The following is a 27,207-nucleotide window of genomic DNA, read 5'->3' as shown; positions in this document are numbered from 1 at the left end:
TTAGAGCAAATGAGTGGCAAACCAGGACTCCTGGGTTCTATTTCTACATCTACGACTGACTCACAAGTCACTTAAACTTCCCCAGGCCTCAGTTTACCGATGTATAAAAAGGAATTAGTACTATTTACCTACCCTAAAGAGGTAGTATATGGTTTAATCAGTGAGAATAAAAAGGTTTGTGATCCTCAAATGAAAGGTGGGATTGAAAGTGCCAATTCTTATTTGTAAAGCACTGACAAGTTAGTGTCTTAGTAGAGAGCATTCAAGGGACCAAAGAAGCTCCAGACAGCAAGTGAGATGAGTTAGGAAAAAACACACAAGAGGTTTAATTTATTTTAAACCCTCTCCCCTTTTCCATTCCTTATTTCCTTGATAGTGCCTATATAAATAATTTTTTTAAAAAAAGTAGAGAATTTGCTGACAATCCTCCGTGGGCCCCCACCTCTGACAAACTGAGACAATTGGCTTAGCGCAGTTCGCAGCTTTCATTAGAAAAGAACCCAGACTTCATGCCTCTGTCCCCTGAAGTAGATATAAACATCACTGTCTGTATAAACACCACTTCTATTTCAATACAGGTTCAGCCTCCAGCCATTAGTAGAGATGGGATATTAGGGGGAGGCAGGTTTCCTGCCTGGTGGGGCAGTTGTCATGCAGCCGGAACGATGCACATTTTCACACTAGGGAAGGTAGATCAGTCTTTCAGACATGCAGTTCCTGGAGTTGTAATAATCAGAGGGGGATGCTCTGCGGCCCTGCTGCTGAGCAAGGAACAACTCATCGCCAGTGGGCCAGCAGGACTCCTGCCGCTTTGTAAGAGCCTGCTCTGCTTCTTCTCGGCTTTGCAGCTGGAGAGCTGGATGAAATGCACTGGGGAAAGCACTTTGCAGCCTGTGCTGGCAAGCACCAGTCCCCCATTGACATTCAGAAGAGGAAAGTGAGGTACAACCCACAGCTCACACAGCTGGAGCTGACTGGTTACGATGGACCCTTGCAGGGGAACTTCACCATGACCAACAATGGGCACTCAGGTAAGCAGTGGGGGCTTGTCCAACTACCTTCCCTGCCCCAAAGAGGAGGGCAGCAGGGCTGTGACATCACTGCTAATCTCAGGAGGGTGGCAGGTTACTGCCTCAATACAGTAAACAGGGCCTGGAGCATCTCTCGTTCCATAGCCATGGACAGTTCACACTACATCTAACCTTAAGCAGAGGCTGTAGCATTACTTGGGTATGGAGAACAGGCCTTGGGATTTGCACCTTTATTACCTCATGGAATGAACGAGATAGTCACTGTGGCTCAATCCTGCTCCCCCCTGGAGTCAACAGCAGCACTTTAGACCACTTGGCCTGATCCCAAGAAGTGCTGAATCCTACAAGCCCCATGGGAAGCACTGGAGATTGCAAGAGTCTGGCCATTAATATTTTAGCCACCGATAAGCAATTAGAATTGTAGCAGATGGCTCTTTCTTCACTCATTGGATCTAATATATTAAAGTCAGTTGTAGTTTTAATTCACTGAAGATTGCATGGGTGGAACTGAAGATGCTCATACAATCACCCTTTGAAAATTGCACTTGTGTGACATGTCCACTCTCCTCCCATTCTGGAGCATTGCAGAAAAAGTCAGACACGTACATATTTATGTCAGGCATGTCCGACTCAGTGGACTGTAGTTTGCAGATGCACCGATGTGCGCAGATCCCCTCTCTCTCACACTCATCTAGTGTGCAACATTGATTATCTGACCTTAGACCGTTTTTGCTTTCGAAAAGAGTTTCATAGAGTTCAGGCACCAGCATCCCAGCCGCAAGATGCATTCGTTAGATCAGATAAACCCCATCTACAGAGATCATACAAACCAACATGCCTAAACTCACGCTTTCTCCAGAGCAGCCTTAGCACTAGGACATGCCAGCATTCAGGGTGACTGATCTTGCAAACACCCCCTATGGAGCACAGGCCCCAGATCAGGAAATAACTTTAAGCATCTGCCTAACCCTAAGCAGGTATCCTGAGTATCCCACTGACTTCACTAGGAGTACTCCCATGCTCAAGTGCTTTCCTAAACAGAGGCTAGGGAGTTTACCCCACCAGCAGGAGCAGCCCAACTGAGTTCCATGAAGCTGCTCTCCCCACTAAGCTGTATACAGTGTATTAAGTATTTGCAGCATCAGGACCAGCTGCATCCATTTAGTGTCATCTTATTCTCCTATCTTGCAGTCCAGATTGATTTGCCACCCACCATGCACATCACCAAAGGGCTCCCAAGCCTCTTCACGGCTGTCCAGATGCACTTGCACTGGGGCGGGCTGGACCTGGAGACCAGTGGCTCCGAACATACCGTGGATGGAATGAGATACTTCGCGGAGGTACCTGTTTAAGGGGAAGACATGCCTCCTCCTCATAAAGGGAGAGGGTTGCCTTCTTTCCCCTCATGGGGCGGGGGGACAGCAACAACAAACAACACAGGAAAATCCCATGTTAAAAGAAAACCTCTGTTGGCAAACACAGCACCCTGTGAATTGCTTTAAATGTAGAGGGCTGTCTGGGTTACGTTGCTTTAAATCTGGAGCAACTCCACTGATGTCCATGGGCCTGATTTGCCACTGCCTTGGGTAGTCATTTCCCCTTGTTAGAGGAGAATGCAAAGTGGATGTAAAATGCTACCACTGATGTGAGCGAGAGAAGGATTCTGATATAGATGCATTTTACACTCATCGTGTCCAGATGGGTGCAAAAGGTCCAAGGAGGTAGAAAATTAAGGCACAACAAGCAGCAAAATTTGGGCCATGCCTTATTTCTGGCCAGGTTCCATCACTGCATGCTATAGCCAATAGGGAGATTGAGGCAGAAGCCCCTGTAGTTTGAGCTTTGACTCTGATCAGGCTGTTAGTCAGTTTCTTTGGCAATGAACCTAATTGACTGAGGTGGGGGTTATTAAAAGACAGTCCTAGCAAGAAGGGAGAGAGAGAGAGAGGAGAAAAGCTCTGGTATTCCACTAGCCAAGGCTCTTTCATGTTTAGAAATAAGACTCCAGCCCTTGACTGTCAAAGGTTCCCCGACTGCTTTATCCACTGTCTTCCGCATGGTTGCTCTTTGCTTACAGTGGCAGGCCAAAGTTCACCACATGCATTGTGATGTGTGTGTCTGAGGGGGGAATACAGAGCTAGAATTAATCTCCATTTTAGCTGTTTGCCCCAGGGCCCATTCTGTGACAGCCCACTTCACAGAAGGGAGCTGCCAAGCTTTGGCAGACAAGATCATGTGCAGCAAAGGGCTGGCCCTCAGAAAGCAACAAGAATGGCAAATGCTTTTCCCTGTCTGACGTTTGCAGCTGCAGTTAGCAAAGGCTGTTTAATAGGGGCTCAGGGATATGTTAATACATTTTTATTTTTCCTTATATTGGGCCTGATTCTGAAAGCAATTAAATGAAAAGGAAAAACAATTCTCATGGCAGCCAAGGGGGTTTGGATCAGGCCCGTAACATTTGTTTTCTCAAACTGCTCTTTAATTGCAATTGTTGCAAAAAGGAGTATCACAGATGTTTTTCCTTCCTACTTTTAAAACCCAGGAGGGAATCCTGCTTATGAGTAATATGGAGTTATTGGCTCTTTGGTCAGCCCTTAGAGCCAAACCACCTTTGCAAAATGAAGGTTTGCTGCTGCACAAGGACTCTCTCTTCGGCATCTGTTCACAAGCCTCAGCCCTACAGGCAGTAAGCAAAGAAAAGCCTTCTTGCGTTAAAGGTCAATGGCGGGACCCGAGCTACAGCTAGTAGCTTTAAGGAAGGAGGAGGAAAGTGAGCATTGCAGTGGCACCTAAAGGCCACAAATGTGAGGAGGGAACCTACTGTGCTAGGTGCTGTGCAAACACAGTAAGAGTCAATCCCTGCCCTGAAGAGTTTGCGTTCTAAAGAAAGAAACGAAGTGACTTGGCCAACGTTACTCAGCAGATTGGTGGCAGAGCCAGGATTAGACCCCAAGTATCGAAGTCCAACACACTAGCCACTGTGGGCCATGCTACCGCTCTAGTCGCACCTGCACAATCCCAATCAAACAGGCCTTCAGCAACACAGGTTTGTGATAAACATTTAGGGCCAAATTCTTCCAGCACTGTGCACTGAAGTCACCACAGCTACCTGAGTGTCATGGAGGCTAGAAATTTGGTCCTAAAATATTTTCCCCTACCCTTGTTGCTGAAGGCTTGGGTGTCTGCATTAGGTTAGCAGGACCAAGAGAAGGTTGGGCACTGGCTATCCCTTCAGTCGGAGACTATTCTTTCAAGAGCTAAAGGCAGCTTGACCACCAGTCCCCAGCCTTGGACTGACCTTGTCTTGTTCTCCTACAGCTGCACATTGTCCATTACAACTCCGGTAACTACTCCAGTTTTGAAGAAGCAAAAGACAAGCTGAACGGGCTGGCAGTGCTTGCTTTCCTCTATGTGGTAGGTTGTAGCTCTACAGGGAGAGGGAACAGGTTGGCGAGTGGGTATGGGACATTATTATTTGTTCTGCAGTAGCATGTAGCAGGCCTAACTGAAGTGTATTTGTTGGAATTGTAGGTGGTCACTTTAAGAACAAGGTTAAGAACTAGCTTGCAGGCTAGGGGGCTCTGATCAGAGTCAATCTGGAAAGAACCAGCTTAAAGCTAGGTGGGGTGAGTTGTGCCCCTCTGCCTTAGGGAGCAAGCCTGTTCTCTCCCCATTTTTGGGTGCTTTTGTTATTCTGAATGCTAAGGAATAAAGCAGTGTGACACTGCAGCCTTCCAACGGGCGTATTTATGTTTCTATCTAATTGCTGCATGCATGCTATGAACACAACACCAAACAAGAGCAGAGCCCCATTGCGCGAGGCACTGTACGAACACATAGTAAGAGACAGCCCCTGCCCTAGCAGATTGAACAGACATGGGAATACAGGGGCACAGGGAGGTGAAAGGACATGTCCAAGGGTATGTAGCAGTTAGATGGAGCTTGTGGGCGGGGAGAGAAATCCAGATCTCCCGCCCTAGTCCAGGGCACTATCTTCTGGACCACAATGGTGGTGGAAGGTGCTTGCTATAGACTATTCCTTTTGCTTGCTGTAGGTTATTGGCTTTTCAAGGGTCACCCACGGCAGAACACTGCTGAGATGGGTCATCACCCCTCAACTCATTCAGTGGTAGAAGGCTGACCACCAGGTCACAGTTTTGCCAGAAGGGCTTTTGTGAAGGATGGGAACAGACATTAAGAGTTACCTTCCACGGGACATGCCATGGTTGTTTTTTTGAACTATTTGGGAGCCAGGGTTAGACGGTCACTGAGCACAGGAGGGGGCTAGAGGCTCCTGAGATGGGGGTGAACCCCAGCAGAAGCAAAGAAATCCATCGCCCCATCCTCTAGCGCACCATGAGCGCCACAGCAAAAAGCACATTGGCGCAGGGGCAGCTCTGCAGCACCCAACACAAAGGAGCACCCATTGGAATGGTCACCACAACAGAGTTCGCCTGCCTGGTAACAGAAATAACCTGATCCGAGTCCTTGCAGAGACCCTGCTTCATGCTTGGAAATATTTCCAGAGTAAGATTTTTGTGGGAGTTCCGTGCATTTGAAAGGTTTTGGAATGGAATCTATTCAGGCCCAGAACACAGATGGCAGGTTCTGCTCCCCCGCTCCCAGCACCTCTTTCCCCGGTCTGGGCAGAGCCCTGTTTGGAATGAGAGAAGAATTCATTCCCATGGCCCATTCAGTCATTGGCCTCTCTGCTGAGACTGCCTGTGGCCAGAACACCCTTTCCCTCGCTCCACCTCATGGCAGTGGGTGGCCCTGCAGACACCCCACCTTCAATTCCCCCCTGGGTCTTCCAGGAGCTTTCCATAGTCCAGGCTACCTAAAGCAAAACTTCCCTTCAGGGTAGGGTTGCCAACTTTCTAATCACACAAAACCAAACACACTAGGTATGTCCCCGAGGCCGCTCCAGCCCCTTCCCTGAGGCCCCCACCCCCCTGCTCATTACCTTTCCCCTCTGTGACTCACTCTCCTCCACCCTCACTCACTTTCACTGGGCTGGGGTGCAGGATCTGGGCTGGGGCTAGGGATGAGGGGTTTAGGGTGCAGGAGGGGGGGCTCCAGGTTGGAGCCAAGGGTTTCAGAGTGTGGGAGGGGGCTATGGGTTGAGGCAGGGAGTTGGAGTGCAGAGGGGTGAGGGCTCTGGGCTGGGGCCAGGGATGAGGGGCTTGGGGGAGGGCTCAGGGGGTTACCTCAGGCGGATCCCGGTCAGCACCACAGCAGGGCTAAGGCAGGCTCCCTGCCAGCCCTGGCTCCACCCCAGAAGCAGGTCTGGCTCCTGTGTGGGGGGAGGGCAGGTAGAAGGCTCTATACACTGCTCTCACGTTCAGGCATCACCCCCCCAGCTCCAATTGGCCACAGTTCCCAGCCCATGGGAGTGCCACTCTGAGCAAAGGTTCTGGAGGCAGCATACAGAGCCCCATGGACACCACATCTACAAGCTGGACCCATTGACCGCTTCCAGGGCACAGCCCAGTGCCAAGAGAGGTAGGGACTAGCCTAGCTTAGCCCTGCAGCACCAAAAACCAGACACCTGGCAACCCCTACTTCAGGGGGTGGGGTGACTTTTTTTTTTTTTTTTTTAAATCTTTCCATGCAATTTCTAGGAGCCTTCCAGGCCCAAACCCTTCCCTCTTAGCTAGGGGATCACACAGCCCTCTTTCCAGGGCTCACACAATGCTTCTCCCCAGCCCTTTTAAGTTTTCCATCACCAGTTTCACCTAGGTGAGTCAATAAAGTCTTTAAAAAAAAAAAAAAAAAACAACCCCCCAAAAAACCCGAAACCTTCCAAACACCAGCCCTCTCTCCAAGACCCCTTGTGGGGGTATCATGCAATCTTCTACCCCACCTTGGAAACCAGCTGGCAAAGAGTCTTCCCTAGCTACTTCAGAAGGTTTCACAACAACCACCATGCACCTCTAACTCAGTCTTTTGCCTCACCCAAAGTCTCTCTGCCCCCCCGACTCTTGCTTATCTATCCCCTACCTGATTGGTGGGTCATGTGATCCACCAGTCACATGACCTTCATTTTCCCCGCCTGGGGAGAAGAGCGGGCTGTATTACAGGTGGGGCTGACACTCAGCTTTTCTCTGCGGGCCAGATAGCCACTGATGCTGCCAGGCAAGTTGACCAGTTATTGGCAGTGGTTTTTGTGATGTAGACACGTGCCCACTGGAACTGGGCAGAGACCCACTAAAGTCATGTCACACAGGCTACCAAACAACCCCTAAGTGGCCCCTGTGGACGAATCTGAACCAGCCACGTTAAAGGTGAAGTCTTCATAGTCTATCACCAATCCCCAGAGCCATCCCTTCCAGTTCCTTTATTAATTTAAATTTGCTTTTTCCCCCATTGTAAAAAATCTCAGCTCCATTTTTTTCCCCTGAAGACCTTGAGCCCACAATACCCCCAGCTTGAAAGTGACCCCTGGACTCTCACGGAATGACAGCCAGTCACTCCCTCCCTGGTCACAGCAGCAGTTCTATGCAAAAAAAAGCTTATGCCTCTCTTTCCTTTGTTCAGCGTGTTTGCATTGCACGGGGAAAGCATTAGTGCATCTACCCCCCAGTCCTCTCTCCAGCACATTACTGGAGCAGCCAGGGGCGGATCTTTCCCTGCTCAGAGTGTCGCAGCTCCTCCCTGGCCCAGGCTTCCAGGCTAGAGTAGCTTATCCCACCTGCCTGCAGCACATGGCTGGTGGACGTGCCTAATGGGGTGCTCCTTCAGCCTTTGTATTGCACACAGTGACCCCTTTGGAACGTGGCTCCGGGGAATGCCTGGGATTAGCACTCCCTGTGCCGCCCTCTCATGCACTGCCCTCTCCCCATGTCACAGAACCACACTGGTTCCACTGCAGACTGGGTCCGACTCCTTTGCCTGCACTGGGTGATGAATATATTTTTTCTCTTATGGCCTCCTCTCGTTGCCAGGGGGGAGGAGAGAGGTGAAACTTGCCTGTGGACAATGATGCGGCTCAGCCTTTCATTGTCCTTGGAGTGGTCCTGTCCCCAGCTGAGATTATTTTGAAGGCCCAGGCTCCTGTGTCCAACAGCTCCCTTCTGGCAAGTGCATGGGCTCTGTACTACAGGCAGCTCCTGCTGGTACAAAGAGGAAGAGTCTGAGATCAGAGCTGTCTAAGGGAGGGTGTCCTAGCCCAGGAGTGGGGGGAAGGTGAGCTGATACCCCTACCACTCAACCCACACCCTCACAGACTGAGTTGAACAACCCCATAGTACGAGCCCTGGGGGAAAGCTACAAAGTGGCAGATGTTAGTAGGTAAAGCAAGAGCCCCGTAGGCACATGGATGTGAGAGAGGGAAGGTGGAGCAGCATCGAGGCAGACAGAGTAGAAGAAGCAGTTCTGGATGAATGACGGAAAAGAAACATTGTGGGTAAATAATAATAGGGAGGAGGCATGCTCATTTAGAGAATGGGCCTGGGATACAGGAGAGCTGGGCTCAACTCCCAGGCCAGCTTTGCCACAAACTCACTGTGTGACCCTGGGCAAGTCACTTAGCCTCAGATCCTCAATGGCATTTAGACTCCTAGCTTCCCTTGAAATCAGCTGCCTGGGCCTCAGACTCCTCATCCTTCAGTTCCCCATCTGTAACTTGGGCCCAATAACAACACTCCCTTTCTCCTACCTGTTGTCTCCCTTGTCTGTTTAGACATCAAGTGCTTTGTGGCAGGGAGAGTCTCCTGCTAGATGTATACACAGCACCTAGCACCATGGGGCACCAGGGGGGCTGGAACAATTTTTATAGTGGGGGTACTGAGACCCATTGACCCAAACTGTAAACCCAGTCTATACTAGAAACCATTTCAAGTTGGGGGTGCTGCAGCACACCCCCCCCCCGCATCCATTGTTCCAGCACCCATATGGGGCACCCCTCTGAGTTGGGGCCTCTAGGTGTTATTGTAATAAGAAGAAATTATAACAGAATAACTATTTGATGGGGGGCAGGGAAGCTCAAATTAGTGACCGATCTTCTGCCTCGGGAGTGCTGTGACTGGCTTTAGGTCATGGACGTGGCTGAATGTCTGTGTGTTCACTGACCTTACTAACTGGACTCAGAGGTCTGGCTCTCTGATGGGAAAGGGTCACCCCTCCCCTCTCTTCTCTGGCTCTGGGAAGCACCACTCAGCTGCCCACTGCCAGCACCAGAGCATTGTTCGCCTCCTCCAGGCTCCAGCCTCGTGAGAGCTCTGTGCTCATTTCAAAGGCCTGAGCGCTGCTTCGTGTTGACAAAAGCTGCAGACAGGGATCTGCGGTCCTAGCAAGAGATGATTTGACATGGCAGTTGAGATCCCATTGTGGTGCGATAAAGAGAGGCATAACTTCGCTCCGTTCCAGAGCGCCTGCTGACGAGAAGCTTCCAGGCACTGAAAAAGGGCATCTCCCTCTCTTCCTCATGCTTCGCAGTTCATGAGAGGCAATGATCAGAGGCTGAGGGGATCAAGACTCCTGGATTCTCCTCCCAGCTGTGGGAGGGAAGTGGTGTCTAGTGGTTAGAGGAGGAGGGACTGCATCTGGATTTCTGGGTTCTGTTTCTAGCACTGGGAGAACAGTGTGGTCTAGTGGTTAGCGCAGTTGGGCCGGGGGCCAGGACTCATGAGTTCTACTCTCAGTTCATGCATTGAGTTTAGGTGAGTCATTTAGGGCCAAAAAGGTATAGGATCTTAGGCCCAAATTTTCAGGATGTGGTTGCTTAACATTGGGCATCTAACTCACTACTGAGACACTTCCTGAGTCATAACTAGCTTGATTGTCAGAGGTGCTGAGCACCCACACATCTTATGGAAGGCAGTGGACTCTGACAATCAAGTCAGTTGTTCAGATACCTAAATACAGACTTTGGTGTCCAACTTTATGCTCCCAAAGTTTGAAAATGTCAGCCTTAGCATCTCCATGCCACAGTTTCCCCCACCTAACACAAAAGAACACTAGGATGCTTTAGTGTGTATGTAAGAGGAGGACACGGGGGAGGAGCCCTTCACCCTCTAACCCTCCAGCACTCTTGTGCAATTCAGTGCAGGCTTCTATCTTTCGGATCCATAATGACAAGTGTGGTGATTACTCATGAAAATATCCAATCCCTTAAGAAATCCAGCTCCAGTATTTGGCTGTGTGAGCTCCTGCCTCAGTGAATCTCACATGCTGAACTGAGCTAGAGCTGGTGCTAGTTTGACTTTTACACATTTTATTCAGCAAGCCCTGTTCTCCTTCTAGGATGGGAATTTTGAGAACACCTACTACAGTGAATTCATTTCGAACCTGGCCAAAATCAGGTTTGCTGGTAAGTCCCTGGCACCCCTCTCCATTCTTGTTGCCCAAAAAGTCAGTACTTGTAAGTGCTGGGTACGCCTGGACCTAAAGGAGACAGCCCAAGGGGAGAGATGGCAGGGCGGGTGAGCTCAACAGGAAGATCCATTTCATTCTCATGGATAAGGCCAGATAGATCTTGGCCTGGTTGATGAATGGCATGGGAGACTGGGGTTATTATTTACCTGGTTTTAAGGTGCAGTGGCCACTTCAAGGTCAGATGTCCCATGAGCCAGAGGTCACATAAAGCTATCAGAACTTAACATGCTCTTCCTCGTCATGCATGACAGGACCCAGGTCTGTGACTCAGCCAGAGGGTCCCAGCTGATGGGGACTTTCCCTTTCAGTTGTAATTTACCAGTCTTACAGATGCCCCATGCTCATTGGGTTCCATGTGCGTTGCTGGACGCTGCAGTTGTTACTGGGAGAAGCAGGGGAGGCTAGTAGGCAGCTTGCTGCATTTTTTTAAAAACAAATTCTATATCAAGTTACAGTTAAATAACTAGGTTACTTCAGCCATACCCCACTGCACACCCCTGCAGTTTCTCTCCTTCCCCACACATGCAGAAAACAGGGGTGCTGATTGCAGAATCATCCTTCCATTCTTAAGCAAGCCATGGCATCCTGTTAAAGGGAGGGACTTCTCCCTGCCTCCACCAGAGCTTGCTACATCAGAGAAAACAGTCTCACTAAATAAGTAAATAAATAAATAAATGAAAAGTCTACAGCAACTCAGTATTAACACAATACGCTGGGCTATTGGTTTGGGGCTGCCCTGGGATTTCCTGAGCTGATTCCCATGGACAGGTGAACTCACCTGTGTAATCAGGTCTTTCTCGCGAACACCAAACTGGTTCTCAAGCCACAAAACCCACCCTTGCATTATGTGTAGGGCAAATTCCATAGGGACCTTGGAAGGTCCAGAATCATAAAAAATAGTCTTCTTAATAATACCTGGCCCTTATATAAAGTGATTTTTATTTTCAAAGTGCCTAGAGCAGGAAAAGAGCTATTAAATCAGCTTATCAAGTATGGATATTGTTATTTATCTCTATTCTAGTTGCACATATAGACTCCAGCCTCACTATGCAAGGTGCTGTAGACTAGAGTTGGTAGAAAATTTTCATCAAAACAAGTTTCCATCATAACGTGTCCTTTCAACAAAACTGAACCAGTTGGGTGAAAGTGTGTAGCCATTTTGATGAAATTTAATTTAAAAAAATTGGACAAAACCTATTTTAAAAACATCTTTTTTCAACATTTTCAGAACCATTTTGACTATTTTTGTTGTGAAAAATAAAAAATATAAAAGGGTGAAAAATCTAAACCGATCATTTTGCATTTATTGAAATGAAAAGTGTCGAAGGACCTGAAATTAATTTTAGTTTTTTGGGAGGTCATTTCTTGAAAAAATGTCTACATTTTCATCTTGATTTAGGATGAAGATTTTTTTTAAAAATCTGAGAATTTTTCTCAGGACAGAAAATCTGTTTGCAGTCAGCTCTCGTACAGCCGTAACAAAAAGACAGTCCCTGCCCATCTGCCTTTGCTTGGCTCAGTCACTGGCCTAGTTCCTGGTGAATTTGGGAAGAGATTTGTCAAGTGTCTGGCCATAGCTGCCGGGACCAGTCCTCTGCTTTCCTCTCCAGGGTCATTATATAGCTGTGTTTTGTTGCCTTTTTAGGGAAGTCAACCAAGCTCAGTTCACTGGATGTCCAAGCCATGCTGCCTGAAAACCTCTCACACTTCTACAGGTATCACGGCTCACTGACCACACCGCCATGCTCAGAGAGTGTGATCTGGACAGTTTTTGACTCTCCCATCATCCTGTCACACACACAGGTAAGGCCCCCTCTGCTGCTTGCCAGATGTGACAGCCTCTCCTCCTTCCAGGCAGCCTTTCTTTAATTGTCTCCACACCTCCACTCTCCATTGTCTGGTGCTTTCGAGGGGGCTGGGGCAATTATTTGCAGTGTTGTAGGGCCATGTGGAGGTGTGTGTGTCTATGTGGCATTTTGTAAAGGAATGAAGTCGCAGAGAAGCACAAAGTTGTAGTGATGTCTTGACATAATAGTGCTCAGTCCTTCTCTAAGGCCTTCCATCCAGGAAAGTCACAGTGCTTTACAGACAGGAATGAATGTAGCTTCCCTTTATGCAAGGCAGGTCAATAACATTATCCCATTTTACAGCTGGGGAAACTGAGGCACAGCTGTTAAGTAACTTGCCCAAGACCACACTGTTAATCTTTGGTACCTCCTGATTCCCAGTCCCCTGCTCTCGTCACTAGTTGTAGCTCTTTCCTGATGTAGGGGGATGTTTTTCATTCTTTCCCACTCTCCTGTGTTCTTGGGAAGAGTAAGGGGTTACCCCGCTCTGTCCCTTTTCTGGCTGCACAGGAAACTGGGCCTGGATCCAAGCAGTGCTGGGCCATTGCCTTAGGTGCGTTCGCCATGCTGCAATGCTCTGACCAGCGCTCCAATTGCTTTGCCTGGCACTCACACGTGAGACTCTATGACAGACACAGGTGGCTGATCATTGGCTTACAGATTCAGGGTGATGGATGCTCAGCCAGTCACACTGCTTGACAGAGGCAGTGTGGTCCAGTGGTTTGAGCATACTGCTGGGAGCCAGGAGCTCCCACATTCTAATCCTGGTCTTGACAGTAACTCAGCGTGACAATACTTACCTGCCTCGTGGGGTGTAGTGAGAATAATATTTGCCAGGCCTTCAAGGGTCCAGTCCCTGATCTGCCACTGACTCCCTGGATGACCTTCACCTCTCTGTGCCTCGGTTTCCTACGCCAGCAGCTCTCAACCTTTCCAGACTACGGAACCCCTTTCAGGAGTCTGTTTTGTCTCACGTACTCCCAAGTTTCGCCTCACTTAAAAGCTACTTGCTTACAAAATCAGACCTAAAAATACAAAAGTGTCACAGCCACACTGTTACTGAAAAAATGCTCACTTTCTCATTTTTATCATATAATTATAAAATAAATCAAATGGAATATAAATATTGTACTTACCTTTCAGTGTATAGTATGTAGAGCCGTATAACCAAGTCATTGTCTGTATGAAATTGTAATTTGTACTGACTTTGCTAGTGCTTTCTATATAGTTGTAAAACTAGGCAGATATCTAGATGAGTTGATGTACCCCCTGGATGACCTCTGTGTACCCCTGGTGGAGAACCCCTGTCCTAGGCCATCCAATGGGTATAGAAAACATTAACCATGACTGTTTGAGAGCGCGTCTGTGTGAGGATCCATCTATTTGCAGAGCACTCTGGGTGACGTGATATGCTGTAGTGCAAATTATTGGTGTTTGGCTGAACATGTCTAACAATCGTTGTAATTGAAGGAGGCGGAGAAGCTTCTCTGATTTATTATTTATAAATGGGCACAAAAAGAAACCTAGTATGAAAGTGTCATTAATTATACGACCATGACTGTCCCTGTTGGAATTAGAGGTGCTGGCTCGTATTCTCTCGTCTGCTGCTTAGACATCCACACTCAGCACAAGCCAGACTGCTAATTCAAAGGGTTTATAGTCTGAGGTTATTGAATCTCTAAACTCTCTAGGCCAAATTCAGCCTTGGCATAAACAGGTGCGTCTCCACTCAGAGCGACTCTCTGCCTTTCCCCCAGCCAAACTCGCGGTGCAAGAGTGGCAGCTGCAGCCACATCTTGCAGCCACGGTGGTTTAAGTTAAAATCTCTGTCAAGCAGAGCATAGCTGATGTCTGGTAAGCAGCAGCAAAACCCCCTGCTTAGTTAAATGCAACAGGGCCAGAACCCAACAAAAATAAAAACAGCAAGGAAGACCAGCCAGAACCAACCAGCAAAACTGCTGAGGCAGAGTCTTTGCGGATTACAAAGCCAGGAGCATAACGAACTCACCCACCAGCAGGCCCTTGGGACCAGATTAAAGATAATTACAGAACAATAATTGTTGTTTTTAGAAAAGCGACTCCCTCGTTTATATTGGCCTTGTGTGAATGGAGGCGTTATTTCAGCTAGGGGCCAGTGCAGGTTTTGTCTGCATGCCAGATGAACATTGGTCTAGACTCCAGGCTAGGCATTAAGCTGTGCTGATGACTCCACTCTGGACACAAAGGGGAGCTGTTGATGAGTGATTACAGGTGTCTCCTGTACCCCCAAGAGTGATCAAAACCTTTCAGGAAGGACGGGACTCTGTCCTCTTGTCTAGATCTGCCAGGGCATTTAGCATAGGGCAGAGACCCAGCATAAGCAACATCAATAAACTGAGAACACCAAGGAGCTTTAAATGATGAATTATTTTCCTTAGGTAAATAATGTGTGTAACCTTCTCTTTAAGACACAGCAGAGATAGGAATGGGGTGTGTGTGATTGAGGTGAATTTGCATCTAAACAAGGGGCTGTGCATTCTAATGCGGCGGGGTGGGGGGGGGGAACAGTTCAAAGGCCCCCTGGCAGTTGTTGTTAAGCAAAATAATAGGACTCTATTGCAAAATCCCCATCACATGCATAGTTGTCAGAACAACTTCCTCTTCCACTTAGTCCAGCCATTGCCCCTGAGCCTGACAGGTGCCGTGTTCCTGTTCTACTCCTGTGTGTCCTTCAGTTCTGACATTGCAACACCCTGATTCTGGGCCTCTACACACTGCTGCTGGGAATGAGCCTCCCCACCCGGGGAGCAGACACATGCCTAGTGGGGCATGAGGTAGTGCACTAAAAATAGCCATGGGGGTGTTGCAGCAGGTGCCGGAGAGCAGGCTATCAAGCCCAACTGACCCCATGGGTCTGAGCCTGAGTCTGCACCCGAGCTGCACTGTCCACCCTGTGATTTTTATAGCGCGCCAGCTGGAGTCAAGCTGGCGTGAATCTGTCGAGCTGGGTGGGGAGGCTTACTCCCAGTGACAGTGTAGACATAGCCTACCTAGCTCTGCCACTGTAAGGACTCATGAGACATGATCTGCAGCTACCGCGCTCTCGGTCTGGCGAGGGGGGTTTTCTCTTTCAAAGAGCTAGCCACCCATTTCCCCCTCCGTAACAAGCCCATGTTGCTTAAAGATCAAGCTGCTGGAGAATACCTTGCTGGACTGGCAGAACAACACCCTGAGGAATGACTATCGCCACGCTCAGCCTCTCAACGACAGAGTGGTGGAATCATCTTTCAAAGCCAAAGGCGCCAAAGGTAAGAGGGGGGGCTGGGACTGGGTGCCTGGGGTAGGACACAGCATCACAGGGGTGGCTCCAGGTGGGGCACAGGCCTGCAGGTAAGGAATGAGAAACCATTCGAAGTGAGTTTCATTTGCAATCAGTTAAGCAGAGAACCCACGACCTTCACACTCAAGTAGGGGTTAACGGTACCCTCGGACTATGGGTAAGGAAAGGTGCAGGGGTGTATTGTGTCCAAGTGCCATGACAGCTCTAATATCTACTAGCAGAAACAACATGATCTATCTAAGGTACTTATATGGCTCCTATTACTGTAGTATCCAAGCGCTTCACAATCTTTATCAGATTTATCCTCACAAGCGCTGTGTGAACTAGGGAAATATTATCCCCAATTTAGAGACGGAGCTGAAGCACACAGACTAAATGACTTTCCCAAGGTGTCAGTGTCTGTCTGTGGCAGAGCAGGAAATTGAGTCCCCGGCTAGCGCCTTACCTAGTAAACCATCCTTCCTCATCACAGGCAAGGATAAGCATAGCCATCACAGCATCACTGACTGAGCGCCCACAATCAAGGGCTTTTTTTTTTGAGAGAGAGAGAGAGAGAGAGAGAGACTGAGCGAGCGCAAGCTTTTTGCGTATTGAGCCCCTTGCAACATGAACTGTCTGCCAGTGCAACTGAAGTGAGTGCCAGTGCTAGCAGAGGGTGCCTGGAAAGGATACCTGGGTTTGTGAGAATTTGGAGGCTGTATGATGCATCACCACTTGTTGCGCAAGACCCAGTGTGTTTGCTGTAGCATAGGTTTGGACCTTTGTCCCAGCACCTTTGACCCCAGTGGGAAGAACATTAGCAATAAACTAACAGGGACAATTTCAGACACAGGGGACCTAACATGTTAAAAATCTCTCTCCAGGTTCATAGACCACTCGACAACTCACCTTTGCTCAGTGTCTTTCATACAAACCATATTGTGGAATGCTTTGTGGAGTTTAACAGCAAGAAAGCGAGAAGGGGAGAGAGGGACACACACACCCAGGGAGAAATGGTCACAAGCTAAACTCAGGCTAGGTGTAGCCAAGAAGGGTCAACCCATGGGCTTAGTCTACACTACAAAGTTTTGTTGACATAGCTATGGTAACTAGGAGGGTGGGGGAAGGAATTGCACCTCCTAGCCAACACAACTGTGCTGACAAAATCCCCAGTGTAGATGCAATGATGCCAGCAGAAGTGCATCTGTTGGCTTAGCTGATGGTTTATTTGTGTTGGTCCAACGCCCCCTTCTATCAGCTTACGCTGCATCTCCACCAGGGGGCTCTGCCAGCACGGCTGTAGCAGTATAGTCATACTGTACTGGCAAAGCATCTGTTGTGCAGATAAGCACCTGATCCCATGGAAGTCTGCGGTAAGACGTTCACTGCTGTCAATGGGAGTAGAACCTGGCCTGTTGGTTCTCATCAAATGGTGGCAGTTTTGCCACTGTTCTCTTAACAGACGGCAAAGATGAGGCCATGTAGCCAGGAACAACTGCCCACTCAAACAATTCCCCACCCCAAGTGCTGCACAGGGGAAAGAGACCTCAGTTTAAAAGGGAGGTGCCCCAAAAGCTCCCGATGTTTGGAAGCTGGAGAAATATCCCAGCTGACCATGAATCAATGTGTATCAGTGATTGCTGTTCTCTCACTGATCTAGAACTCTGTCTGCCAGAAGAACTCAGCTCAAAACTGGAGCAAATACACACTCAGCTCCAGGAGATGAAGAAGCATCTGCTGGCTGGAGTGGGCCTGACCGGTAAGACACTTCCAGCCACTTCTATTTCCATGAGATTCACTTGCACAGGAAGTCACTATCTATATCTTCCTCTAATGAGGAGCCCACAATGTCTCTGCCCGTGGATGCGTCAGCATCAGCGGGTGTTGTGTGGACATACGAGTAGAATTTGGTCCTTTTTATGGTTCCGCTGGAGAGTTTCCATCAGTTGTAGCATAGCTAAGCTTAACTTAAGGCCAGCTGTTAGACAGCCGTTAACATCCCATTGCCCTACTCCAGTGGCTCCGGAGATCAGCACATGAAAGAATTAAAACTCAGAGCATTGCTATGGAATGGAATGGAATATGATTATCCCCATTTTACTGATGCGGAAAACGGAGGCATTGAGAATTAAGTGACTTGCACAAAACAAGTCAGTGAGAGAGCCAAGAAATGAACCCAGCTCTCCTGACTCGCTGTCCTGTGCTGTGACAACAAGACCAGCTTTCCTCCCAAATCAGATCCATATTTTGGAGGATATGAATTTAATTTCCAGACTCACCTCCTCATTCCCAGATACGCCTGCATAGAAATAGACTCTCGTGCATATATAGGTGGCATCTGCTACATTCATAAAGTTATGGCTTCCAGGAATCATGTCCCCTTTAATCCCAGAGGCTCATTTGTCAGGCATTTAAAACCAACAAACTAGTCTTGTATCAATTGGCAATCTATCAAGAAAGATGGGTCATGCCTGGACCTTGTCAGCTGAGCTGCCTGCCCCACAGAACCCTTAATTTTGGGAGTTCAGATTAATTGGGACCTGGATCCAAACTGCTCCTGGTTTTGATTTACAGAACTACATATCAACAACATCAAATTGTACCCTTCTCTACCTGAAATAGTTATTATAGCCGGGAGAAAAAGGTGCATTGGACCTGAAATACACCTCACTCCCCCAAATATCTGCCCATATGCACATACGACCGCCCCCATGCCCCAACCTCACCTCATTTACTGGTATCTTCAGGCATGCTGGTCAGTTGCAATGAGATGTTATTCCAAGAGAAGCCCCCTGAACCAACATTGGAGGAATAGGCTGTCAAGGTTCCTTCCCCACTCTGAACTCTAGGGTACAGATGTGGGGACCTGCATGAAAAACCCCTCAGCTTAGTTTTACCAGCTTAGGTTAAAACTTCCCCAAGGTACAAACTATTTTACCTTTTTCCCTTGGACTTTATTGCTGCCACCACCAAGCATCTAACAAATATATAACAGGGAAAGAGCCCGCTTGGAAACGTCTCTCACCCCCCCGCCCCCCACCCCAAAATCCTCCCAAACCCTACATTCCCTCTCCTGGGGAAGGCTTGATAAAAATCCTCACCAATTTGCATTGGTGAACACAGACTCAAACCCTTGGATCTTAAGAACAATGAAAAAGCAATCAGGTTCTTAAAAGAAGAATTTTAATTTAAGTAAAAGAGTCATCTCTGTAAAATCAGGATGGTAAATACCTTACAGGGTAATCAGATTCAAAACATAGAGAATCCCTCTAGGCAAAACCTTAAGTTACAAAAAGACACAAAAACAGGAATATACATTCCATTCAGCACAACTTATTTTATCAGCCATTTAAACAAAACAGAATTTAACGCATATCTAACTAGATTGCTTATTAGCCCTTTACAGGAGTTCTAACCTGTATTCCTGCTCTGATCTCAGCAAAAGCAACACACAGACACAGAGAGAGAACCCTTTGTTCCCCCACCCCCCAGCTTTGAAAGTATCTTGTCTCCTTGTTGGTCATTTTGGTCAGGTGCCAGCGAGGTTATCTTAGCTTCTTAACCCTTTACAGGTGAAAGGGTTTTTCCTCTGGCCAGGAGGGATTTAAAGGTGTTTACCCTTCCCTTTATATTTATGACGTAGGCCAATCACAGAAACATCATTTATGGAAAGTACCACTCTTTTGGGGGGTCAAGGGGAGGGAATCTTAAGGGTTGAAGAAAGAAAGACACACCATTGCAAAGTTCTCTGCCCCAAATGAAGGTCTTTCACATTCTTCTCTCTCACTGTGCTCCGTTACATGCTACTATCCAGAATTTACAAAGTTAAACTCCTCTTTTCTTCCTTCTTTCCCAATTTTTTGAGGGATTTTGTTGCCCAGGAAAGCGAGGCACCAATAGCTTATCACCTCCTATGCCTGTCCATTCTCGATAGTCCTGTGTTATCCTCTTGGCCACAGTCTCTCCTCTCTGCAGCCTCCTCAAATCCAGACTTAAAGGGTTTTGTGCTCCTTCAGTTCTTGGACCACTTACAGCTGCTTGCATGTGAATTATTGTCAGGCATGTTTTTACTGGGAGGGGGCTGGAATTCTTCAAATACAATTTTTTTTAAACAAAAGCCACCTTTATTCAAAAATGAAACATAGTTAAAAACGTGGTTTGCTTTTTAAATGTTCTGGAGGTTTTTTTAATGACACCTGGAAATGAAACTTTCATTTGGGGCTCCTTCCCCTTTCTACCACCCTTCCTTTTCTACTGGCAAAATGGAAAAAAGGAATAAAGGGGAGGGAAGGGGGGAAATTATAAAAGAGGAAGGAATGAAAGGAGTGGGAGAAAGAAACCCTGCAAATTGACTTTTTTTTTTTAAACAAAAAAAAATACGTTTTTGCACAAAGTTTCAAAAAAAGTTGAATGAATGAAAAAATGGTTCCTTTTCAAAATCTGTGGAACAAATATTACTCACATTTTTTCTGGATTTTTTTAATGAAAGATCTTTCCCTCTTTTTGCTCAGCTCTGATGGTATCAGTCCACCTTTCTCAGAGCTTCTGGGCCGGGCCTTTGCATGTTAAAGCATTTGGGGTACAATGTTGCATGCACTTTCAAGGCCGTAAAGATAATACAAGGAGTACTAGCTGACGCCAGCTAAGACTCTGGCATAGCTTTGCCAGTGCAGCTGTGCGCTCTGTCCACACATGCCCTTGCCCTCTGTAGACTCAGGAAAGCATGTCTCTAAAGATGCATAATGGCTGGTTGATGTTTGGTTATTTCAGGCCTTAAATCTAGTGCTTTCCCAGCTTTCTACTTTCCCGCTGAAAACATCATGAGCTATGTGGCCGTCCGGCCCCTCCGTGACATGAAGCTCCAGGCCTTCACCTTGTGCTTTTGGATCCAAGCCCAGAATCGAGCCAGTCAGACCATTCTCGCCTATTGCACCCAGGAAAGAGACAACGAGCTGGTGGTGACTGTGGGCTCGGCCGTGGGGCTGTGGGTAGGGGGCCGCTTTGTTGAATTCCCCCTGCACCACAAATCTGAGGAGTGGCTCCACTACTGCGTGGCATGGGCTTCCCACTCCGGGGCAGCACATCTGTGGCTCAACGGAGTGGTGGGGAGAGAGATGAACCTCCAGAGAGGGTACATGAGCCAGGCCGGAGGGACGCTCGTCCTTGGGAAGGATAGAGATGAGCTCCTGGGGATCTTCTCCAACGGGTTCTCCGGGTGGATGAGCCACGTCAACCTGTGGAGCTGGGTCATCAGCCACGCCGACATCCGAGCGCTCGCCTTGTGCAGGCGCAGTGAGCTGAAGGGGGACGTGATCGCCTGGGGGGAGACCCCCATGAGTCTCTCAGGGGGAGTGGTGCTGGAGTCAGACCCCAGTTGCCAATGACAGCAGGTTGAATTGGTCCCCTCTTTCTGAGCAAATGGGGAAGCACATTTGTACAGTGTGTGATTTTTCTAAAGCACCTTGGCTAACTGGCCATTTCTCCTTCTGCTTTAAGTTTAGAGTCATTAAACACACAGGATAGTGTGACACGCAGGGCCCAGACACCCCTCGGGGAGAATAGAAGGTTTAAACCCCAAAACAGAGCCGTGGAACCAACAGATTTTATACTGTGTTAATGTGCTATAAAGGTCTACTGAGTAAGGTCTTTTCTGGATGCTTGTAATGTTCTAAAGTCAATGGTCATGATTATGCAATATGTCCACAGACTGTGGTTATGTATTTATGTATATAGAAATCCGTGCTCATAATCTATAGTACAGCTACAACTCCACCTGACATCCAGGCAGCAGGCAGGGAGGGGCAGCTGCCTCCTGAGACAGCCAAGACTAGCCCCAGCCTTGTACAACTTAGGGAAAGACAAATGACAGGCCATTAGAGTTAATGGGAAGACACAGATATCCCGGCTAGAATTCCTGCCCCCCCATGAATAACCATGAGTCAGCATGGGGGGGAGCGGGGAGGGAGAGAAGACAAGTCTTAGGGACCAGCTTGTAGATGGGAGCCTGTCTGTGAACCCTGGATTCCTCACTAAAGCGAGGGGGTACTCTTGGGTACCATTCCAAGTCCCCAGCAATAGGTAGCTTGCAGTAGAAAAGGGATTTTATCCAATATAGAAATGTAACGCCTGCAACGGCATCTTTATGTCCGTCTACTGTGTGACTTGTATGGGTTTGCTCTTTCTTACTATTTTATCTTTGGATCTATGGTTCTTCTATTAAATAAACCTCTTGTTTATTCCCCCCCCACACACACACCAGGTCATTGTGGAGTATGCACCCCACTGTCAGCTGATCACTTCGGGGCTGCTTTCACACCTTTGGGATCCACTGAATGCATCCGATGAAGTGAGCTGTAGCTCACGAAAGCTTATGCTCAAATAAATTTTGTCTCTAAGGTGCCACAAGTACTCCTTTTCCTTTTTCAAAGGGGGAAAGTCCAAGTATCTGGTAATTACAAACTCAGGAGGATGTTTTAGGGAGACTTGGTACCGGAAAGGCTGTTGGTGTCACCGTCCAAGGAGTAAAGAGGCTGGGGGGAGTCCGGGTGAGACCTTGTGCTTGTGGGCTGCCTACTGGTCTCCGGGATTTGAATCAAAGCCCCAGAATAGAGGCCCCCACGATTACAGGGCAGGGGGTGACAAAACCTCTTACCGCTCTAGGTGATCCCCAAAACGTCACCCTCACAGCTTTGCTTTGTTTGCAGGGACCTGACAGGGGTTAAGCCCCCACACAGACTCAAGCATTTGTCAGCAGTTTAAGCTGATTGATGTAGCTGCTGCCCCTTAGACAAAAGAAACACATGCACAGATCTCTCCCATACACAGCAGCCTCACACGTGGCATTATCTTCTTCTGTTCCTTCACAGGGGCTGGGCTACCGTCTGTCCATCCATTACTTGCCTCCTCACCCCTTCTCTGTGGTGTGCTCTCTATGCATGGGCTCCACACTTCTCATGCCAGCATTGCATCCTCTCACCCCTCGCGTGGGAACAGCCCCATCCTTATGTGGGTTCTCTTTCACCACCCCAGGGATCATTCCATCCCCCTGAGCATGGGATTATCTCAGTCCACTGCCCCTATGCAGTCATCTTCCCAGACCCCACCCCATTCCAGGATCTTCTTTCCTGGACTTAGGTTGACCTATGGGCCAAGCCAGACTAAAGCCCGTGGCAGTTAATTGCCATCAAACACCCATTCTTTCCATGGTCAGAAGTTTATTTTTTCTTCCAAAGGGAAACAACTGAAAAATAAAACCTGAGCATGCAAACAGCCTGGCACCTTCTACACATGCTGTCTGCATGATAAAACTCTGATCCTCATTCTCTCAAAGGACAGGAGTACTTGAGCTAAAGCAGAGTCTCCATCAGCAAATAAAGCAAATAACATGCTGGTGAACAGTTCTGCTTCTTTCCAGCAGAAAGCAGCAACGCACAAGATAGTTGGGCACAGATGTCTGAATAGAATTATTTGTATCTGCTCTGTAAGACCCTTATGGCAAAGACTAGCTTTAGATTTTATTTTACTACTTTAAAACATGAAATTAATTATAAAAAAAATCTGGACCAGTAAATGCATTACAAAAAAAGCACTCCAGTGCTCTAATGCTGCACTGCCCTTTCCTGCAAGGGCCAACACATTAGTTTTCAGAACGAATAGAATGCTCAGGAGTAGAATTAGTCAAGAACCAGCTCTGGAAAGCTCCTTAAAACCAAATTAGGCTTATAAACAATAAAGAAGCTGAGGCCTAGAGTTTCATCAGTGCCAATAAATCTGGGTGCTCAGCTCAACAACTTGGGCCTGGTTTGGAATGGTGTGGAGCACCCATCAGAGGGGGAGCACAACTCAAAGAACAAGTTCTGCTCTTCTGAATATCAGGGCCCCAGTGGCCAGCTTTTCAAAGTGTGCTCCCCAGGTTGGGTGCAGCTGTGCCCTTTGGCAAATATGTCCAGAAGTGTTATACATGGCATCTGCTGGGGACTTTTGAAAATCAGACCTTTGTTTAGGTGCCATAATAGGAAAAGAGCTCTTTCAAAAAGCTGGCCCCAACTATCTCAAGTTGGGCACCCAAAAATTGCATACCAGCATTTAGTGGACACTTGAAAAATGTTCAAGTTTAAAGAAAACGAATTCTACTGCTGCATCCCCACCTGCACTCTTTCCTCCACCACAGAGAGAACAATTCACACACAAACCCAGTATATTGCAGGGCCTGATTCTCCTCTCACCTTAATGGCCCCAATGGCATTTCTCTGTATTTGTGCATGCGCAGAATCTGGCCCCCACGTATCACAAGAACATTTTGCCTCCTCTCTTCCAAGTGGAAGCATAACATTCTGACAGCAGTAAAAGAAAGGAAAACACATGATGCAATCAACACACATTGGGGGGCCCACGTGTTGGACAGAGTTTGTTTTATTGTCACAAGAAAATTTACATGCATTTCATATATTCTTTTGCTGCCACAATGTGCTAAATAAGTGACAGTGAATAATTCTCCTCTGATTCCTTCAGAACACTTTGATGTTACTAGAGGACCATTTACCACTCATGCTTCTGGTATATTTTGTTAGTAGCAAAGGTTATTTCTCCCCCTTGTAAAAGTGACAGCACAGTGCCACCAAGAGGGGACCAGATTTGAAACACTTCTGTCTGCAGCTGCGTTTGTACCTCACCGATTTGGTCCAATGCCAATAGAAAGATTAATTCCAGGATCACTCCAGTCTCTGTTGGAAGAAATCCTTACTTCTATAGAAATTCTCAGGGCTTTAGGGGGTTTTGATCTTAGAAATGCTTTGCAGGAATAGTTGATTCTGGCAACTTACACTTTATGAGCCTGATTCTGCTCTCACGACAGCATAAATCGGGCATAACTCCCGTGAAGTCAAGCTGTGAAATGGGTGTGGGATCAGAATCGACAGAGAATCAAAGTCAGACAGTGGCATTTTGCGGGGGGAGGAAACGTGTACAGTCATTTCTTCCCCTTCCCCAAGTAGAGTTGAGCCAGTTCTGACTGTCTGCATCACGCAGACAGATTCAGATTAATTTTCACGCAGCCCTTTGGTCGACACTTCAGGGCGGGTTTTCAGGCTTCCATTTTTGTGTCAGCAAATTGTGGGTACAAATAAGGTCACCTAGAGGTACCTGACTGCAGCTGAAAAGATGGTACTTAGAACTCCAGGCACAATCATTTACTTACATATCCAAATAATCTGAACTGCACCTGGAAATAGGTGTTGGTTGTAACAGCTTAAGGCCTAGCTGAAAATCAGGCCTGCTTCCCCTTTGAACAGCCAGGCAGCACAGCCCTGTGAGTGTTGAAATGCCCCATTGCAACAAACAGACTGGGCCTGCAGACTTAGGCCTTCTCCATTTGTAATTTGTTTTCCTATCAGATTTAATACTTATCGTTAGGCTCCATGACAAATAGCACCAGACACGTCTAGTCTCACTCATTGGGCCTGAGACTTGCTCATTACCATGCTTTCTCACTCTCGCACACATTCCTAAGCTTATCTCACTCATTTTGAGTAAATATATAAAGGTTTAAAACATTTTTACTCAGGCTCTGCAAGAGACAATAATACAGCCGGGACCTCCTTGGAGATTGGAAAGCCGTTTTCCAAGCTTGTGTATTGTGGTAGCCACGGAGATAACAGGCTCATGAGAAGAGAGGAGGCTACGTGGGTTTTTTTGTGTGTATGTGACTACTTGATGGTCAAAAAAATATGAGTTTGCCCAAAAAATGAGCAGGACTTGATCAAAAGCTTGCAGGTTCTGCCAAATACAGTTCAAAATTTACACCCCACTGGACAAATTCATGTCCTCAGGGATCTCCAACCACCCAGGTCTTGGTTCCAACTAGCAAATAGTTGTGTTTATTAAAATCCACTGGTTTGCGCTGCATATAGAATTCCCACGTGCCCTAGACTTTAGTATGAATTAGGACCTCTAAGCATTTCATATGCAATATTAAGCAATGTACATTTTAAAAACAAACTATTAAGTGCTGGTTGGATTAAAAACATGGACTGTTGCATGTCGCTAAGGACCAAAGATGAGAGTCCCTGTCTTAAGCAATGACCTACCACACCACCTGGAAAGTGTCACTGTTTGGGGCTGTCAAACTCACTCTTAAGGACAGCCAACCCATGGCATCTCTGCCACAGGCCACCTAGAAGGGTTATACAACAAGAGTGAGCCGACCGTCCTGACAAGGCCCTCAATGTACTGAGAACGTTTGTGATGAGCAACCGTTTGTGAGGCAAAAACCTCTTTCAGCCTGTGCCATAACAGCCACGTGCAGAAGTTTTCATCAAAACAGATTTATATACAGCTACTAACCAATCGTTCCAGCACAACCTATTAAGAGCCCTTTCTGCATTAAGGGCTAATGTTAACCTCTTCCTCATCAATTCTTTCCTGGGACCTCCCCCTTTCGCTAGCCATTGCCACATCAAGGATCTTCACACTTCTGCCCACTGGCTCTCAGAGGCACCAGCTTCCTCTGTCTGGTTAGGAGGATTACAGCAAAGGGCCAACCACTCAGTTTTCCCTGTGTTGCCAGCACCCAGAGGCAAAACAACAGCAGGGGTTCGTTGCCTGGTGTGCGCCACCCAATAAACACAACGGAGTGGAGAAGCAGAAAAGTTTATTTGGAATTTCAAAGAAAGGTACAGGGAGAGAAATCTCAAATCCTGCACACCAGAGCAGGTCATTACACACACTTTTATATTCCTTAGTGCTACTGCGCTACACATCAGCCAGTCAAAGCTTTGCACAAATACTCTGCCTTCCTTATATGGGTTTATTTCCTGCAACCTCTAACAAGCATTCCTAGCAACTTAAACAACCAGCACATCCTTTCTGGCCTTGTAGCTGTCTCTCCGGTTATCTTTAACTTGGCGTCAGCAAACCTTACACTATGAGGCATTATCTACAACAGCAACATTGTTTTAAGAGCAAAAGAGGTTACTCAAACCAGCCAGGCCTGAGTTCTATTAAGGAGGGTTAACAAGAAGCCGTTAGGCCTTCAGCAGGGAGACTTCCTCAACCCTTATGGCCTTCCATCCCCTCGACTTAACTAGTGGCCATGCCCTGGGGTCTCCAGCAATTCCCTCCTTTGAGAATACTTATTTCTGCTGCTTGAGTCTTCTCATCTTTATTTACTTACTAGTGGGCTATGCATAAAATTAAAATTTTTAAAGCTATGCAAAATAAGCATTTTTACACAGGACCACATAGAACACAGTAAACATAACATGATTAATACAGGGGGAAAAAAACCTTAAATAATAGGCTAAACAACCCACTTAGCCACGGGGAAAGGCCCCAACCAGAAAATAAAGAGCCTAGCCAATCTTCCCCAGTTTGCTGATGAATGCCCTTTGCCAGCTGCTGTAGGCGTTGTAAATCAGTTTCTACGGATGGCCCTGCATCTGTTATATTAAAGCAACACATTCCTGCAAACTTCTGGCATAGGTGACCATGGCGTAGAAGCAAATAATTCACAGCCAACCTGTTCTGTAGCATCCCCTGACGTACCTCCCCTAACTCATGTGAGAGTTGGGCCAGGACGGCTGAGGTTAAATTAATGGCCTTTGCCACCGTGCAGGCAAGGTGCTCTACTGCGTGGTAATTATGCACCACAAGCCCAGGG

The 27,207-nt window shown here is 47.4% G+C and overlaps 1 protein-coding gene across 5 annotated transcripts in view; it reads left to right on the top strand.

Annotated features, from left to right (window-relative positions):
• Positions 1 to 21,945, top strand: part of CA6 (carbonic anhydrase 6) — a 46,812-nt gene extending 24,867 nt beyond the window's left edge. For all 5 annotated transcript variants that reach the window (XM_073317185.2, XM_073317186.2, XM_073317187.2 and 2 more), the window contains 8 exons: positions 849 to 1,031; positions 2,223 to 2,371; positions 4,350 to 4,445; positions 10,275 to 10,341; positions 12,052 to 12,209; positions 15,417 to 15,540; positions 17,212 to 17,310; positions 20,322 to 21,945. In XM_073317185.2, coding sequence (XP_073173286.1) covers positions 849 to 1,031; positions 2,223 to 2,371; positions 4,350 to 4,445; positions 10,275 to 10,341; positions 12,052 to 12,209; positions 15,417 to 15,540; positions 17,212 to 17,310; positions 20,322 to 20,935 — 1,490 coding nt within the window. In that variant the 3' untranslated portion in view covers positions 20,936 to 21,945. The remainder of the gene's footprint in view (positions 1 to 848; positions 1,032 to 2,222; positions 2,372 to 4,349; positions 4,446 to 10,274; positions 10,342 to 12,051; positions 12,210 to 15,416; positions 15,541 to 17,211; positions 17,311 to 20,321) is intronic.
• The last annotated feature ends 5,262 nt before the right edge of the window (positions 21,946 to 27,207 follow it).

The sequence above is a fragment of the Lepidochelys kempii genome, chromosome 18, assembly GCF_965140285.1.
Source record: "Lepidochelys kempii isolate rLepKem1 chromosome 18, rLepKem1.hap1, whole genome shotgun sequence".
In the NCBI taxonomy this organism is placed as follows: Eukaryota; Metazoa; Chordata; order Testudines; family Cheloniidae; genus Lepidochelys; species Lepidochelys kempii.
The sequence above is the reverse complement of the archived record's forward strand: the minus strand, read 5'-3'. Positions and strand labels throughout refer to the sequence as shown.